This window comes from Phascolarctos cinereus, unplaced genomic scaffold (assembly GCF_003287225.1).
Source record: "Phascolarctos cinereus isolate Bilbo 61053 unplaced genomic scaffold, phaCin_HiC Scaffold_423;HRSCAF=1036, whole genome shotgun sequence".
NCBI classification, from domain to species: domain Eukaryota; kingdom Metazoa; phylum Chordata; class Mammalia; order Diprotodontia; family Phascolarctidae; genus Phascolarctos; species Phascolarctos cinereus.
Genome location: NW_027555762.1, coordinates 1 through 12,688, shown reverse-complemented (window position 1 = coordinate 12,688; position 12,688 = coordinate 1). Strand labels below are relative to the sequence as shown.

At 42.2% G+C, this 12,688-nt stretch overlaps 1 protein-coding gene across 1 annotated transcript; it reads left to right on the top strand.

Moving 5' to 3' along the window:
* The first annotated feature begins 3,914 nt into the window (after positions 1-3,914).
* LOC110204453 (nuclear pore complex protein Nup160-like) lies at positions 3,915-8,921 on the top strand. The gene is made up of 5 exons (XM_020980679.2): positions 3,915-4,196; positions 5,305-5,413; positions 7,264-7,474; positions 7,746-7,968; positions 8,782-8,921. Exons 1-5 carry the CDS (start codon positions 4,097-4,099, stop codon positions 8,904-8,906), a joined length of 768 nt encoding a protein of 255 aa, XP_020836338.2. The 5' UTR covers positions 3,915-4,096; the 3' UTR covers positions 8,907-8,921.
* The last annotated feature ends 3,767 nt before the right edge of the window (positions 8,922-12,688 follow it).

The window sequence follows — 12,688 nt, the reverse complement described above, 5'->3', positions numbered from 1 at the left end:
CATTCGCATTTTTTACCTTGATACTCTCTCTAGACTTCTTTTCTATTTTCCTTCTCATCCTTGTAAATCACAGAGGACCCTTTCCCCTTAGAAAATCATCTCCCTTACCTGTTTCCAATTTAGTACTTAATCTGTCCTTCAGGACAAGTAGCATCAGTTCACCTAGAGGGTCCCTGAATTAAAGGGTTCCATATTTAGTGCTAATTTTCTAAAGTTAATGTTTAGGCACAGTCTCTGTTGTGGTCACACAGGGCTGAGGGCCATTCTGTATTTTTGTTTGTTTCATGTGTGGTCTTGGACAGCCTACTGGCAATGCGCCTCTCACTGCTTTGCCAGAGTGGTCCTCAGAAAGCCAACAGGTCCAATGCTAGGCCTATCCTCCAAAAGACTGTTGCTCATCCTTCGTTCTTGAAGAGGACCAATGACATCAGGAGGGTGATGTCCTGACTTGCAAGTGAATTGGACGGAAGTGAGGCAGAGCTGTGCAGAGCCATCAGCCTCACTCTCTCCTCCAGAGTCATTGGAGTCCAGTGGCGAGACATGTCAGGACAGCCAGTGATAGCCCCCTCCAAAAAGGAGGAAAAAGGAAAAAAGGAATAAAGTACAAGGAAAAAGACAGACTAATCATGTGATATAACCAATGTACATCACACACGCTCCATCGATAGCCTCACAAAGTCAAGAGAAAGCGATGACAGCCCCCAGAATATTGGTAGAAACTTAGGAGAGGAGCAGAATGTTGTGCTAAGTGGAGGCCTGGACTTGGAAGGAGGCAGGCCTGGAGTGTCAGATCCTACCTTTCCAGCTGTCTCCACATACTCTACGATCCAGAGACACTGGCCTCCTTACCATTCCTCCCACGAGACCCTCCATTCCCCAAGCCTTTTCATTGGCTATACCCCATGCCTGGAAGTCTTTCCCTCCTCATCTCTTCCTCCCGGCTTCTCTGGCTTCTTTCAAGTCTTGGCTAAAGTCCCATCTTCCGCAAGAAGCGTCTCCCACTTGCCCTCAATGCCAGTGCCTTCCCTCTCAGCTTATCTCCAATTTATTCTGTATATATCTTGCGTGTACCAACTTGTCTGTCTGTTGTCTTCCCCATTAGAATGTGATCTCCTCAAACGCAGAGATTGCTTTTGCCCTTCTTTACAGATCCCTGAGCTTAGCACAGTGCCTGGCACATAGTAGGTGCTTAATAGATGCTTGTTGAATTAGACCCTGTGACTCTAGGCAAGTCATTTTACCTCTCTGTGCCTCAGTTTCCTCACACATAAAATAAAGGGCTTATTCTCAACTGCCTCTAAAGCCCCTTTCAGCTCCAAATCTAAAATCCTAAGGAGATAGACAAGAGTCACAAAGGCGGGTAGGCATGGATGGGCCTTCATTCATATTTATAAAGCATGTTCAAAAAAGAACTAGAAGGTATGTTGTTAATTGTGTCTAACTCTTTTGTGACCTCATTTGGGGTTTTCTTGGCAAAGATACCGGAGTAGTTTGCCATTTCCTTCTCCAGCTCATTTTACGGATGAGGAAACTGAGGTAAACAGGATGAAGTGACTCGGCCAGAACCACATAGCTAGTAAGTGTCTGAGGCTGGATTTGAACTCAGGAAGATGAGTCTTTCTGTCTCCAGGTCCAGGCTATCCACTGTGTCACCCACCTGCCCCAAGTGCTACCAACCAATATTTACTAAGCTCTATTGTATACCTAGCACTACAATGGGTACCGTGGAGGACACGAAAGGAGACCAAAAAATAGATTTCTCAGAAAACAACTATTCATTTGGACAATGAACAAAGCCAACAGCTTGCTTTAGTAATGTACCACCAGGTGGCAGTATAATTTCATTTATCATTTAAGTCAGGTCCTTCTATTCTACAAATTCTTGCTGACCTCCAGTTCAAGTGATCACTGCTATTCACAGGGGGGGGGACACACTGAATCTCCAAGTCGGGCAAGGCAAGGGAGGGAGACCTTAGAAGACATCATCTAGTCAAACTTCTTCCCTGAATAGAATTTCCTTCCACTAAAAGATTTCCATCGGTTGAAGATTCACTGTCTTCCAACTTGGCCCATTCCACTTGGCACAACTTTAAATGATCCAGCTGTTACTGACATTGTGCCAATAACCTGTCTCTCAACGACTTCCCCCCAGTCCTCCTAGCTCCGCCCTCTGGGGTGAAGCAGAGGAAATCTAATCTCTTTCCCATAGGACGACTATGCAAATATTGAAGACAGCTAGCCTCTCCCCTCCAAGTCCCCTGTTCTTCAGGTTAAATATACTTAGGTAGTGCACAGCATGATGTCCAGGTCACTCACCATTCTGAGCATCTTTCCTACTCTGGGTCCTCTCAGTAGACTCCCTTCTTAAACTGTAGCACCTGGTACATACAGGAGCCCAGATGTGGTCTCTCTAGGACAAAACATAGTGGTGCTGTTCAAGCACCAAAGGGAACTCTGTCTTAGGGGTCCTTCTCTCCTCTCCCTCCTTCTCCTGTGGAAGTCAGAAGTTGACCCAATCAAGCCAGCAGGAATTTATAAGATATCTGTTGTTGTAGTGTCTAGTCTTTGTGACCCCATTTGGGGTTCTCTTGGCAAAGATACTGGAGTGGTTTGCCATTTCCTTCTCTGGCTCATTAACAGATGAGGAGACTGAGGCAAACTGGTTAAGTGATTTGCTCAGGGTCACACAGCTAGTGTCTAAGGTCATATTTGAACTCAAGATGAGTCTTCCTGACTCCAGGTCCGGAGCTCTAACCACTGCACCACCTAGCTGCCCTATAAGGCGCCTACCATAAGCCAGATATTACTCTAGTTACTGGGAATTCAAAGACAAAAGTGAAAGCCTCTGCCTTCAGACAGCTTACAGTCTAGTTCTATTTTTCCTGTTTGTAAAAGCACGAGTCAATTTTATTTTCTGTGATGTTCAGTATTCACTATCAATGTCACTATATAAAGAATTTCTAACTTAAAAAGACTTATATCCATTACTCATGTCAAACTCAGCTGAATGAATCCAACCAGTAATCAAGTCTGAACAGAACCCTTAAAAAAATGACTTGCAAAATATTTCTCAAGAAGTCAAGAAATATTTATTAAGCGCCTACTATGTGCTAAGCTTTGAGGATACAAAGAAGGTAAAAGACAGTGCTGTCTTTTTCCACCTTATTCCTCCACCCAGTGACACTGTCCACCTTGTTCAACCGAGAGGCTCCATCTCTCAGCTCCCAGCATCCTCGCTGGCTGTCCTCCATGCCCGGAAGGTCCGTCCTCTGCTCCAGCCACTGACCTCCCCAGCTTCCTTTCAGTTCCACCTCCTCCGGGAAGCCTTGTCTTTTGCATGCTTTGTTTTGTATATGGTAGTAGTGGTGGTGTGACTCTCTGTAACTCCTTTTCAGGTTTTCTTGGCACAGACATGGCAGTGGTTTGCCATTTCCTTCTCCAGCTCATTTGACAGATGAGGAAACTGAGGCAAACAAGGTGAAGTGACTTGCCCAGGGTCACACAGCTAATAAGTGTCTGAAGTCGCATTTGAACTCAGGTCCTCCTGACTCCAGAACCAGCGCCATCCACTGAGCCACCTAGCTGCACCTGGATTCAAATCCCACCTACGGTGCTTACTACTTTGGGACCGTGGGCAAGTCACTTCACCTCTCTGAGTCTCAGTTTCTGCATCTGTAAAGTGAGAGGGTTGGGCTACATGGCCTTTCGGGTCCCTTGCTGCTCTAGGTCCAGGGCAGTGTGACTCAGTTTCCTGCACTGCAACACCCTGAGCTCGGCTTCCTTCCCGCCCTACCAGGCCGCAGCCCCTTGACAGCTCTGCGCCTGCGCGAAGAAATAAACACCCCCCCCCCCGCTGACTCCTCCCCTTCGGAGTCCGGCGGAAATGGGCCGGGGTGGGAGTGGGGGTGGGGGCGACCTCGGGGGACGCTCTAACCGGGAACTAAAAGCTCTGGCCTTTGCTCGGCCCGGCCGGCCCCAGCGATGAGCCGAGTCTCGCCGACCCAGAAGCTTCGCAGGGCCTCGCGGCGGCGCCGGAAGTGACGCGAGGCCGTCGGGTGGACCCTCGCATCCCGTCGGGCCTTGCGGCGGCGGGAAGATGGCGGCGGCGGGAGCGTTAGAGAAGAGTTTCGTGGAGCTGTGCGGTGCCGAGCGAGAGACACAGCGGCGCTTCCGGGACTTCACCGTCGGCGGCTCCGGTACGCGGCGAGCGGGCCTCCAGGCTCCGGCCTCCCCTTCCCCTGGACCCCGGCCCCCCAAGCTACCCTCCCCTCCCCTGGCTCGTCAGCGCCCCCGAGGCCGCCGCTGGGCTGGGGGCGGAGCCCTCGGACCCAGCGGCCAGTCACCGCCCCCTCCGTGCCTCAGTGTCCTCTTCTGTAAAAAGGGAGCTTGGCTCAAGGGATCGGAAGGGGTCCCGGCTCGGACTCGGACGTTCTCGAAGATCCCTCCCAGCCGTGACGTTATGGGCTCTGAGGCCCTGTCTCCAAAGATCTCCATCCCCTGCTCCAAGGCCCCTCCCACCCCTCCCATCCCCTGCTCCAAGCCCCCCCCTTCACATCCCCTGCTCCAAGGCCCCCCCACCCCATCCCCTGCTCCAAGGCCCCTCCCACCCCTCCCATCCCCTGCTCCAAGGCCCCTCCCACCCCTCCCATCCCCTGCTCCAAGGCCCCTCCCACCCCTCCCATTCCCTGCTCTAAGGCCCCTCCCACCCCTCCCATTCTCTGTTCTAAGGCTCCTCTCAACCCTTCACATCCCTTGCTCTAAGGCCCCTCCCATCCCTCCCATCCCATGCTCTAAGGCCCCTCCCACCCCTCAGAGTCTCTATCCTAAGGCTCCTCCCCACTTTGACATTCTATGTTCTAAGGATCTCTACAGCTCCAACAATCTATGTTCTAAAGTCTCTCCTACCCATGAAGTTCATATTCTTTTTTTTTTTTTGGCTAGGCAGTGGGGTTAAGTGACTTGCCCAGGGTCACACAGCTAGTAAATGTTATGTGTCTGAGTCTGAATTTGAACTCAGGTCCTCCTGACTCCAGGGCGGGTGCTCTATCCACTGCGCCACCTAGCTGCCCCTTGAGTTCATATTCTAAGAAATTTTCCAGCTCTAACATTCTATGTTCTAAAGCCCTTTCCAGTTCTGGTATTATAGGTTCTAAAGCCCCTCTCAGCTCTGACATTCTGTGCTTCAAAGTCCCTTCCATCTCTGACATTCTCTGTTCTAAAGTCCATTCCAGCTCTAACATTCTGTTATCTAAGGCTGCTTTCAGCTCTTGAGTGTTAAGCCTCTCTCCGATGTTCCCTTTGCAGAACTTGTGGGTTTATCAGGAACTGTGAAATATGTTGAGAGTGCTGGTGGCTTCTACTATATAGAAAGCAGCAAGTTGTTTTCGGTCACCAGAAACAGGTTCATTCATTGGTGAGTGTTACAGTTACCTCTGCCAGAAAGGAGGGCTGGGCCATATATACTCTTGTACAATGGGGGAACCTTACTTTAGGTGAATAATGGTTTTTAAGAATGGGAGGAGACTTAAAAATGTCATTTCTAAGTTATGTGGCAAACAAATGTAGCAAGGAAAAATTCCAGATTTGAATTCTGACTTAATACTTTGCTGACTCAGTACCTGTGTGACTTTGGTCACATTATGTAATACCTCTGGACCTCAGTTTCCACATCTGTAAAATGAGAGTGTTGGACTATATAACCTCTAATGAATGACCTTTCCTGCTATAAATTTATGATCCTAGACAGTAGAAAATAAAAATGACCAACATTAAACATACTGTACTATGTAGTAACATATAGAACATGGTGATAGATACTAGGAAAAATACATAGTTTAGATAAGATATTGATCTGTCCTCACAGAGTTTACACTCTAGTACAGGCCTGCACAACATCCAGCCCGTGGGTCACTCGCAGCCCACTGAAGGATTTTAGGCAGCCCTCGAAAAATGTAGGGTTGCCACTGCGCACTCTCCTGTTGTATTGGGGAAAACATGGGTGTGGAAGTGCTTGTCAGGATTTGCAATGAAGGCTAAACCTCCTTCTCCAGTTAGCCTTTGACCAAAGGGTTCTGTCTTCAGTAGAAGTGTATAGGTGATGAGTTTGAAAATGTTTCTTTTTAGTACCCTTCTTAAAGTTTGGAATCTCTTTGCCTCCTGATATGCAAGCCCGGTTTTGGAAATAGCAAGAGAAAACCAAACAGCCTCATGAGATTAGAACCGTTTTTACATGCTATTGTGGTCCCTTTAACTGTGGAAGTGGTGTGTAATGATGAACAGATAGCTGACCACATGCTACTTGGGCAGGCCCTGCCATGAGCTATAGGAGTTAGCAGTGGATCACCCAAGCTCGTGGGAGTTGCCTTTGCTTGGTGTTATATTGATTTAGTCACATGACCAATATCATGAAAACAAACTTCATGGCAACAGTTCTTCCATCCTATTAAATTTTACCATCTCTTGTTCCAGCTTCTTTTGGGGCTCTCACCTCAAGGGTCACTTCCTACACCAGGCTTTTCCTGATCCCCCCAGTTGTCAGCCACCTGCCATGCTCTCAAAATTACTTTGTGTATATTTTGTACTTACGTATTTGAATTCCAATTATTCCACCTCCAATAGAATGTGAATTTCTTGAGGACAGGAGCCATTACACTTATTCTGTTTTCTTTCTGGTGCCTAACAGAAATGCTATATAATAGCTAGCATTTGTGTAGCACCTTAAGGTTTGCAAAGGCCTTTATAAATATTATCTCATTTGATTCTCCCAACAACCTTGGAAGGTAAGTGCTTTTATTATCTCCATTTTAAAAATGAGGAAACTGAGGCAAACAGAGGTTAGGTACCTTGTCCCACAGCTAGTAAATGTCTGAGGCAGGATTTAAACTCAGCCCTTCCTGCCTCCAGGTCCAGTGCTCTATCCATTGCTCCACTTAGCTGCCTCGTAGCTTCTTTAGAATGCTCGTTGAGTTGAATTGCTTCAAATAAATGAAGCTTCGAAGTATGTTCATTTTGTGGGGATGTTTTTAGTATTAGGTTTATATTATTCTCTGCATTGTAAATTCAACTATAACTTTGTTATTTGGGGCTCTTGGATAGCATTGTGTATGTAACATTGGTCTAAGGTCTTTTATCTGAATTCTCAAATGTGGGGTACTTGCATATAGTATTTCTTATACATATAATATTCTTATACTGCCCAGTAACAGAGTAAAATATAAACTTGATAACCACCAGGAAGTCTCTCTCTCTCCCTCCTCCCCACAGGGTCACCTCAGGCGATACATTAGAGCTGGTGGAGGAATCTCTGGACATAAATCTTCTGAATAATGCCATCCGCCTCAGATTCCAAAATTGTAATGTCTTACCTGGAGGTGTTCACGTCTCTGAGACTCATAATCATGTGATCATTTTGATTTTAACCAATCATACAGTTCACAGATTAATACTGCCTCACCCTTCCCGGATGTACAGGAGTGTAAGTTTAAGTGAAGTTTCCAGAATGACTATGGCTATCACTAACTCATAACCCCCCCTTTAGTTGTGCCGTAGAACATTATCCCTTAGATTGTGAGCAAACTTGATTTCCTTACTAGAGCTGTAATTACCAAATGTGCATCAGACTGAATATTTCAAGATTGCAGAGGAACTTTTTTCTTTTTAGACAACCCATTTTCACTTTAAGAGGATTGATATTAGTATAAAGGAGTGATTATTTTTTAATTTATAAATGGCTTGTTATTTTGCAGGAGTTGGTAACTGAGAGTCAAATGCAGTCAATATTCACTGATATTGGGAAAGTTGATTTCGGGGATCCTTGCAACTGCCAGTTAATCCCTACAGTTCCTGGACTGGCAGCCAATTCTACCACTTCAGTTGCCTGGCTTAGCAGTGAGGGGGAAGCAATGTTTGCTCTCCCTTCAGCTTCCGGGGCATTATTTGTCCTGAAACTACCTCCTCATGATATACCTGGTAAGATGGGGACCTGGCTTCCATTTTATAATTATGTCTTATGAAGGGGAGAAAGGGGCTCCACATTGTCCCGTCCTGCCTCCTTTCTCAAGGGAAGGGGCCACTTCCCCAGCATTCCTAACAGGGTTTCGCTGGCATGGCTCATGTAGTTCCATCTTCTCATATTTTAAAGCATTGAATCCCTAGGCAGTATTACTTGACCTCTAAATTTTAACTTATCCCCTTATTAGACTGGAAGACCTGTGAGGTCTGCACATATTAGATACTTGATAAATGTTGATTGAATTAAATAAGGCACCATTTTTTTTTGCACAGGTCTCATACATGTTTTACTCATGGATTCCAAAGTGTAACAGGAGCAATGAAACCTATAAAAGAGTAGGAAAATTGAAGTTGAGCCCTCAAATTATATAATCTACTCCAGGTTATACAATGCATTATTATAGATGATAGGACCAAAACATGGACTCCTGTCCTAAGGTCAAAAACTAGCATTTAAAATTATTAATATTAAATAGATTAATGTGATTAAAAAATGGTTTTGGTTTCCGCTCCCAGGAAGAAGTAAAGTGTTTTCCAAAGCTAGACCCTGTCAGTAGGTCATCTTGTTGAACTTCAAGCACATGTTTTCAATCATCATGAGAAATGTTTTTTAATGTGTTCTCCTCAGGTAAAGATATAGCCCAAGTTTCTCTCTTCACTGTTTGAGTCTTTTACCCTGTTTTGTTTTGTTACTGAGGACTACTTTTAGGCGGGCAAAACATAAGTAAGGGACCTTAGATATATTTTGTTTCTTTTTTTTTTGTTTTCTAGGTACTGTGTCAGTTGTAGAATTGAAACAGAGCTCAGTAATGCAACGTTTGCTTACAGGCTGGATGCCAACAGCTATGAGGTTAGTAGTAGCTTTCAAAAAAGTCAAAAGCCATGTACTGGTCTAATTTATGCCTTGGCTTAGATTTTTTATTATTTTTTAAAATTTTATTAATTTATTTTGATTTATCAACAATCACTTCCATATGCTTTTGAGTTTAAAATTTTTCTCCCCCTTCCTCCCCACCCCCCCTCCCCAAGATGGCGCACAATCTCACATAGGCTATACATTTACATTCCAGTTAAACATATTTTCACATTAGTGAAGTTGTAAGTAAAAAATAAAACCAATAGGAGGAACCATTAGAAAGAGGAACCAAAACTCAACAGAAGAGGGAAAAAACGATAGCAGTTCAACTTCCGTAGTTCTTTCTTTGGATGTGGATAGCATTTTCCACCACGAAGCCTCTGGGGATGTCTTAGATTCTTGTATTGCTGAGAAGGGTTAAGTTTATCAATATTAGTCATCACACAACGTGGCTGTTATTGTGTACAATGTTCTCTTGGTTCTGCTCATTTCACTCAGCATCAGACCATACAAGTCTTTCCAGGTTTTTCTGAACTAATTGTCATTTGTGAGATGCCAGCATTTCTTATAGCACAATAGTATTCCTTTACATTCATATACCACAACTTGCTCAGCCATTCCCCAATTGATGGGCATCCTCTCAATTTCCAATTCATCTTGGCTTAGATTTTTTAAAAGGCACAGTATTATAATACTACTATTTAAAAAGTATCTCTATGCATGTATTCACACACACACACACACATATATATATATATATATATATATACATATTTCTTCAATACTTCACACTTCAAAGATCTTTGCTTTAAGAGTGTATGCTATCTCTGTCATTATATATCAATGTCCTTCTAAAAATTAATTCATTTTCTTCAGAATACTCTCCAGTCAGCAACCAACAGGTGATGAGCCTCTTCAAATTTAGTTTCTGTGAATGGAATTCACCATCCTGAAATGAGCACAGGAATGATTCTCTCCTTTCTCTGTCTCTTTGTCTGTCTCTCTTCATTTCTATCTCTCAAAATGAGAAAGCACATATATATATATATATATATATATATATATATATATATATATATATATATATATGAGATGTAAATATATGATGTATATATAAACATATATATAAATATAAATACATATATAAATATATATATGCACACACACATACACACAAACACATATATGCATATATAATAGAGCATATATGTACATATGTTGTATTTGCACGCATATATATGCATACACATATACATGCAAACATATATAATGTACATATGTATATATATACACCTATATAAGTTTATTAATATAAATCATAGTAATATACTATTAATAACCTTTCCCAAAGAATTAGCTTTCCAGAACTTTAAATAATATCCATATGTACAGAGGTTGTATTTTCACATATGTTTTTTTTTCTGTGAAAACCGTTTTTAAAAGTAAATTTAAACAGAATCAAAATCTCGTTAAAATACATGGAAAACTATTGTATCAACAGTAGTTCAAGAAATGTGAATTTTGATTGATTGATTTGTAATGTATTTGGGAAAATATTTAATTAATTCTTTCCAGCACAGTGCTAAACACTGAAGGAGGATTTTTTAAGTAGTGACAGAAGGATTCCTGGTTTGAATTTCCCTTTTTTATGCTATGTATACCCACATTCATTTCCTCTGTCACAATGTTTACTAAAAGATAAGCCAGTATCCAAAATATACTTCCTGCAAAATGGCTCCTTTTTTGCCACCCACACTTAACTCTACTGTCAGCAGGTGCTGTAAATATAGTACACGGCAGGTGGTATTACTCCCTTTCAGTAGAAAACCCTTGTATTCTCCCTTCCATCAATAGATCTTACCAGTACCTGAATCCCATTTAAACAGCAATGGAAGCAAGGTTAATTTGTTCCTAGGTATGATTACTCATATTAGTTAGAATCATACCTGATGGCTTGTGGTGATAATCCTACCCATCAAAAGTGAACAAACATGCTTCCTATCTCTTCTACACTGTCTTAGCTAATGTGATAGACACTGACATTATTGGGAAATATTTGAATTCAATTATTAAAGTAATGGGATTTTTTTACCTTGTCATCTAGTACTTAGATACACATATTGTTATTAGTCACATAAACATGTCTGCGTGTTTTCAGACTCACAGCTGAAGCAAAATTGAGGAATCATTATCTGGATCCACAGTTTTCAAAGTTTTTAATCTTAGGATACCTTTACTGAGGACTCTTCCCCCACAAAAATATTTATTTATGAGGTTATATCTGTTACTACTTACCATTTAGAAATTAAAACATTTTATTATTATTCTAAGTATAGATTTGACCTTATGGAAACCCCTAAAAGGGTCTTGGGAACCATTCTTTGAGGATCATTCATCTAGATTTAGTCCCTGGAGTATATGGAGGATATTCAAGGAAATATTCTGGTATGAGGTCTTGCCAAGCCTTTTTCAGGGCTGCTCATCCACATTTGGTGTCCCCCTGACACCCAAGTCTTACCTATGGCTGCAAAAAACTTTAACATGCACATCAGCCTCCTTTCTGGGCAGGTGGGCTAAACCAGGTTGAGGGTTACCAACAGCCCTCATATCCATCAGTGAGTTAGGGGGATGTCTACCCTAAGCATGTGAAAATTTCCTCCAGCAGAATAGGAGGATGAGAACAATTTGTTTCAATGGTAATGAAGGTGGCTAAAGTAGATTCTGTGGAGGACTTAGAACTTGGTCAGGCATCAAAGACACCAACCATGCACTGCATTTCTGGCCATCACCGGTTGTATTGACGTTTATCATGCTACCGGGCATTCATGACTTTGGAAGAGAGCATTCGGCTGATGAATTTGCAACTCTGCCTCATTTAAATCCAGTTCATACTCAAGTCCCTACCTTGTGATGTCACTGGTGCTATTCTAAAACAAAGGGCAAACAATGACAATAACAACTTCATGGAAGCAAGAAGATGGACTTGTTGAGCTCCTAAGATTGAGTCTTGATGATTAATCACAGACCTGTATTTCTAAGTCAAAGGTCAAATAGGCACCTGATTGGGGAAAAAGGATATACCCCATCCTTGTCTTTTTGCCTGATATATGTGAATCATTCATATGGGTTGCATATGACAGGTAGTATGAAATATAATTGATATAAGTCACTGGCTATGGTACAGATTAACTGTGATCACTGCGGAAGCACTTTCCCTATCAATGTCATCCAGAAGCTATTACTAAATAATGCTAAATTATAGACCAGTTACCAATCTGTATCAATGGAGAGATTTATTTTTTCCACAATACTAATTCCTTTTCCTGATGAAATTACAAATATAAAACAAAAGAGGAGATTAATGTACAGTGGTAATTAATGCAGCATTACTTCAAAATCTCACATGATTCTGGCTTTATATAGGTAATGCTGTAGTGGTGAATTGCATTGAGCTCTGATCCCAGAGTCAAGAGAAAATAGACTTTGTATTCTACCTCTAACATTCACATGTTTCCTCATCTGTAAAATGGAGACAATAAATGGATTTACTTGCATTGTTGTGAGGATCAATTGGGATAACATGTTGTAAATCATTTCATCAACCTGAAAGAGTTATGTATATGACTATTTCTATCTCTTATGTTACGACTCTTTGTGCACATATACACATATAAAATTTCTCCAATTAGAATATATGAATCTTGTAGATAGAATCAATGACTTATAATTGTTTATAATTATTTTTTAATTTGTATCCACATAATGATGACAATAACCAATTATCAAAAGCCAACACTCTACTTTGTTGTTGTTCACTCATTT

What these genes read in the sequence shown, in the direction of transcription:
- LOC110204453 (XM_020980679.2), top strand. Translation starts at nt 4,097, where the DNA reads ATGGCGGCGGCGGGAGCGTTAGAGAAGAGTTTCGTGGAGCTGTGCGGT. An exon ending in CTTCACCGTCGGCGGCTCCG is followed by an intron (nt 4,197 to 5,304) that starts GTACGCGGCGAG and finishes TTCCCTTTGCAG; the next exon opens with AACTTGTGGGTTTATCAGGA. An exon ending in ACCTCCTCATGATATACCTG is followed by an intron (nt 7,969 to 8,781) that starts GTAAGATGGGGA and finishes TTTGTTTTCTAG; the next exon opens with GTACTGTGTCAGTTGTAGAA.